General features: G+C 41.5%; 1 protein-coding gene across 1 annotated transcript in view; it reads left to right on the top strand.

Moving 5' to 3' along the window:
- The window catches only part of ERGIC1 (endoplasmic reticulum-golgi intermediate compartment 1), a 92102-nt gene that overhangs the window by 71525 nt on the left and 15010 nt on the right, over positions 1 to 5567 (top strand). Inside the window, exons 8-9 of the mRNA XM_006021059.3 lie at positions 1084 to 1184; positions 3954 to 4076. Of these exons, the coding sequence (XP_006021121.1) occupies positions 1084 to 1184; positions 3954 to 4076 (224 nt within the window). The remainder of the gene's footprint in view (positions 1 to 1083; positions 1185 to 3953; positions 4077 to 5567) is intronic.

The following is a 5567-nucleotide window of genomic DNA, read 5'->3' as shown; positions in this document are numbered from 1 at the left end:
CCTGCTTTTGGCCCCTGGCCCTCAGGAAGGCCTAGTCCAGTGGGCCCTTTATTCACCTCCTGCAATTCTAACACTCTAGCCACTGCTATTCTGTACAGATGTCACGGTCACCTGCTAAAGAACGTGCTGTTTTGTCTGCTTGACATTACACAGAGTAACAAGTCTGAGTGGGCTGGGGTTACAGAAGAGTATTACTCCAGTAACCTCCACTCTGTTTGCTATTGCTTTTTCTACCACCACTAAAATATTTCCCCTGTTCTTTAGTTGTTGTCATGCGCTCCCACACCAAGGCTGCACTTCTGTGTGACCAGTCATAGAATAAGGGTGAAATCCCAATGCATGCTGCTGATCAGCTAATTCTTCCTGTGCCTTCAAAGCTGGAAGCATCTTCAGCCTCTTCCAGACATGAGATTTCAGAGGTTGCTTCTGACCCTAGATTTTTTCCTCCCAGGAGGTAACTAAGCATTGTGCTTTATACTGGGAGTCCCTGTTGTGGCTTAGTGATAGTCTTCTGCCTTTCTTAACTTCCATCATCCAGGAAAATGCCCAATGCCTGTGGTACCCCACAAAATGAATTAGTTATTGTTAAGCTACTGTGGGCGGTGTTGGGAGGAGAATGCCATAGAACAATATTATTCTCCCAGTTTAGTTCTGTAGGAGTGTGTGGCCACTCAGCCTATAATGTTTGAGGAACTTCCTTTCATGAACAATGCTGTGAGCCAGAGCTGCAAGAGCAGCACATCACTTTTAACCAGTGTTGATCCCAAGTGCAGCTTTTTTATTACAGGTACAGTGGCTTGTTAAATGGTATTTGAGCTGCAAAATTGGCATTTTTAAATGACCCTAATTCTCATCCTGGGGTTTTAGAGAAGTGGGCACTTGTTGGAGCTGTTTGGGTGGTATGGGTTGTCCTATATGTAAAGAAGTACAAGTTTGCAAGGATGAGTTCAAAATGGAAGAGGGGCCTTCACCTGGAACCTACTCGCATTAAAAGGTTTTACACATTTTAAACCTATCAAGCAGGCTGCAATTTCCCTTCTTGAACAGTGGCTCATTCTGGTTTTTTCCCCTTTGAATCCACAGCTCTTGCATCTCATGATTACATATTGAAGATAGTCCCCACAGTGTATGAAGATATGAATGGCAAGCAGCGATACTCCTACCAGTACACTGTAGCAAACAAGGTAAGAAAGAGGCTGTTTGTCAGGTGAGTCTTGCTGTTGGGCAAACAAAGCCCACCGAGTGCAGGAGAAGACACTTTGGTTACAAATCCCATTCATGTTGTACTTCTATAGGTGCACAGTAGCCCCTGCTGGAAGAGTGAGGAACTGAAATGCTTTAGAAAAGACTTGCCATCACCTCTTCTATAATTAATAGCAGCGGTGTTATGGTAGCACAAGGTTTGCTTTTTTTTTTCTTTCTTAACCTGGTGCTTATTTTTTTTCTCTAGTGGATTGTTTCCATGCAGATGACCTGTACACAAACTTAAATGACACAGCTACTTATATGTTTTACCAAAAATCAGTACAGCCTGAAATAGGTTGAATTGCAACTCAGACTCTTGCTGAAGGGATCCAGGCCATACTGATTTTTATAACAGGAGCTGGCTGTGCCATTCCAAGTGACAGGTCTTGGCTGGTGGCTATTTTTTTCCATTAAAGAGGTTTTGTTGGATGTAAATAATTTTTGAACAGGCAGAGGAAACTTAATGTTTGCTTAAGTGGGCACTGCCCTTTGCTAGTCAGCTAAGGCTGTGACAAGCACAGGCACAGCACTTCTAATGTTCTGTTGATGTATCAGTGGAACATCAAGTGCTGTTTGCTGCCCTTAGGATTTTATGTGTGTAGTTTTTTGTGTTTTCTGTCCTCAAAGTAGATCAATTGTTTTAATATCAAACAGAAAACCTTGATTTGAATAATACATATTTATCTTGTTTTCTATTTATACTTTTCAGTTATTTTCCAGGGAGGTAAATTCTTATTGGTTGGTAGCAATAATATTTAGTTGCAATCAACCTATTGTAAAAAAAAACCCCAAAAAACAAACAAACAAAAAACCCAACAACCCCCCTCTACATTTCCTAGTCAACAATATATACTGTTTCAGTACAAGTGTATTTAAGTTATTATATTTCTTTATATACATCTATTCAGATGCTTAATTTTTACCATATCGTGGTGGAAAAAAGGTAAACAATATAAAAAATTAATTTAGTAAATGAGGTACAGGTGACACGCCAAGCTGTGTTTGGATGAAAAATGTAATTCAGTTAAATGTACAAAAACAGCATTTTCAAAAAGTCTTCATTAAAAGCTATCATAAAGATGCAGGATGCATAAGAGAGAAAGGAGGTTTATCAAAAAATATTTTGCATTTTAAGTTATTTTCTTCTTAAGAATTGCTAGCTGTAGTTAGTGAATAGAACTGCTTTTCTTTCTACTCACCTGTATCCTTCAGAATTTTAGAACTATTAAATTATTTTTTTTCTCACCTGTTTCCTAAATCTGTAGAATAAAACATTTTCTTGTTCCCTTCCCCCCCCCCCCAAAAAAAAAACAAACCCCCAAAAGAAAACCCAACAACAACTCCTATTAGTATAAGTGTGAATCAGCTAATTAGTGAACTGGAATTAACTGAATAAACTCAAAAGGAAGAAGATGCCCTCTGAGCTTGTAGAAGAAAAGACTGCTGTCAAAAACTGATTTAGCATTTCAAGAAATGCTGGTTTCAGGTGTCTAGCCAGTGAAAGCAAATATGGACTCTTTGAATATTTATTTAATCTAAAGGATTTTTAAAAGATGATCATAAGTTTAGGTCTTAATGCAAGTTTTATGGTCAATTTTAATATTTAATTTTGTAATTAAATGATTTAACTTTAAAAACCAAAATAAAAACAAAATTTTTTTTTTGTTCTCTAGTCTCTCTTGAGGCTCCCCAGGCTGCTACTGTCTATTAAAATATGTAAGAGTTTGTCCTGACTGCCATGGATGTGTGTGCGCGCTCTCGTGAGCTAGCGCTCAGATGATTGATGCTCTCCACTGATTTCAGATCCTGCCTGAACACAGTGTCCTGAGGTTTTGGATATCTTTCTTTCCCCAGACAATAGTGTGTTTGTTCTGTTTAATGTCACAACTGCTGTTCTGATAAGAGTCTTGCGACATAAGTTCTAAAAGTCATTTAGAAAATGTACAGCCAGAGCTGCTGCTTTTGACACCTCTCTGAGCAGGGTTGCAGTCAGGGCATTTGGCCAAGACTGAATCAGTAGGGCTGTGTTGCCAGGAGGTGGAGAGAGGAAGGAAAAAAAGTGAGGTCAGGTCTGTCAAAACTGTTCCCTTCAAAGCTGGAGTGCAGGGAAAGGAGCTGTCTTTGCATTTTTTCTACTAAAAAAAAAATTATCATTGCTTCAGCCCTAAACTCTCACAGAAGCAGGAAACTATTGGAATAATCTGGCACAGATCCCCTGGCACAAAGTGGGCAGGGTTTTAGTTTGGACTGTCTCCTCTCTCCCATTATCTCTCTGATCCTTTGCTTCCTCTCTACCCCAAAGAGCCACTACAGCTCCCGCACTAATTTTCAGTCTGGTAAGAGCCCTGATGCTATTCTGGTCAGCATTCTGGTCTCCTTTTTTTTTTTTTTTTTTTTTTTCATTGAAACTGAATCCACTCCATATTGAAAAGACTTCAAGAGGCAAGGGGGGAAAAACAGGGTTTCTATGGGGTGAATGGAGCAGGGCTACTTCATTTTGTTTCCTCTCCTGTGCTGAGAGGAAAACCATCCCTGATTGAGAAACTAGCAGTTTATTCTTCTTAAGTCTAGTCTTAACAAAGAATGGCTCTTGAGGAAACAAGAAACAGCCAGGCTAATGAAAAAGGGAGCATGAGACAACAGGATTCTAGAGAACATAATCTTTACAATGCAGTTGCTGAGACTTTCTGTTTTTCTCTCTTTTCTAGGAGTACGTGGCCTACAGTCACACTGGCCGTATTATCCCGGCTATCTGGTTTCGGTACGATCTGAGCCCCATCACAGTGAAATATACAGAGAGGCGACAGCCTTTGTATAGATTTATCACATCGGTGAGTTGTTAGGCCTCTGGTTCCTTCACTTCTTTTCCTTTTCCCTGTCCTTCCAGCCCAGTCTTTGAATCGAGTTTCTGCTTTCAAGCACTGAAATATGCTGGAAGTAGAGCAATTCTCCACATTTTGAAACCGTTTTGTCTGTATTAAAATCAGGGGGGGAAAGCAGTGTGTCTGCTAAAAGAGGTCCCAAGCTTTAGTTTAGTTTAATACATTGACTTGGAGGAGTGGGGTGTAAAATATGCTACACCACACACATTGTGGAGCATTATGTACTAGGGTATGTTAAGTTCCACATGTCTTCAGTTCTGTAGACAAGAGCATATGAGCCGTATTATCAAATTCCAGAGACGGCCCTCCTGGCCACCCTGTCCTATGTTGTCAGAATGTCCTGCTGTCACACCACACTGATGCTAAAACAGTTCAGTTAAGGCTGTTAGTTGAGTAAAGTGCTGTTAGTGTTTTCAGTGCCTTACAAGAATGGACAGGTAGTCGTACTTACGGCGGGTTACGTTCCTGGAAAAGGCTCTGTACATCGAAACGATGCAAGTCGAATCTGATTTTCCCATAGAAACAATGTTATAAAGGGGGTTATGTTCCTGCCCAAGGGCCTGATGCCCAACTTTTTATAGAAATGACCATAAACATCATATTTAAATCAACTATTTAATCAACTATAAATGATATACACTGTACAGTACAAAGCTTTCTAAAGTGTACTGTATATAAATTGATTAAACAGGGCAATAAGTAACTAATCACATAAAATTTTATTTAATCAGAAGGTGAAGGAACACCACCATCAGGGTCATGGAATTCAGAAGGGCTTCTTTGGGAGGATTTTGGGGAGACTGAGAAACTGATCCAGGGATGTTTGTTTTGCTGCTCTCTTTTTCTCATTCCCTATAGTGCCGTAAGTGTCATAGAATCATAGAAGCAGGGTCGGAAGGGACCTTGTAGATCTTCAAGTCCGACCCCCTGCTTGGGCAGGAGGGAAACTGGGCTCAAGTGACCCAGCTAGGTAGGCATTGAGCCGATTCTTAAAGCCCCCCAGGGTAGGAGCCAGCACCACTTCCCTTGGAAGTCGGTTCCAGATCCTAGCCGCCCTAACTGTGAAGTAGTTCCTACGGATGTCTAATCTAAACCTACTCTCCAACAACTTGTGGCCGTTATTCCTTGTTATCCCGGGGGGGGGTGCTAGGGGAAACAAGGTCTCCCCCAAACCCTTCTGGTCCCCCCTAGTGAGTTTATAGACAGTCACAAGGTCCCCCCTTAGCCTTCTCTTGTGAAGGCTGAACAGGTTCAGGTCCTGTAGCCTCTCATTGTAGGGTCTGCCCTGCTGTCCCCGGATCATGCAGGTGGCCCTCCTCTGCACCCTCTCAATGTTGTCCACATCCCTCTTGAAGTGGGGTGCCCAGAACTGGACACAGTACTCCAGCTGTGGCCTGACCAGTGTCGCGTAGAGGGGGAGGATCACCTCCTTGGCCCTAC

The sequence above is a fragment of the Alligator sinensis genome, unplaced genomic scaffold (assembly GCF_000455745.1).
Source record: "Alligator sinensis unplaced genomic scaffold, ASM45574v1 scaffold360_3, whole genome shotgun sequence".
Classification (NCBI taxonomy): Eukaryota; Metazoa; Chordata; order Crocodylia; family Alligatoridae; genus Alligator; species Alligator sinensis.
Note: the sequence above shows the minus strand (reverse complement) of the source record. Positions and strands in the feature narration are given on the sequence as shown.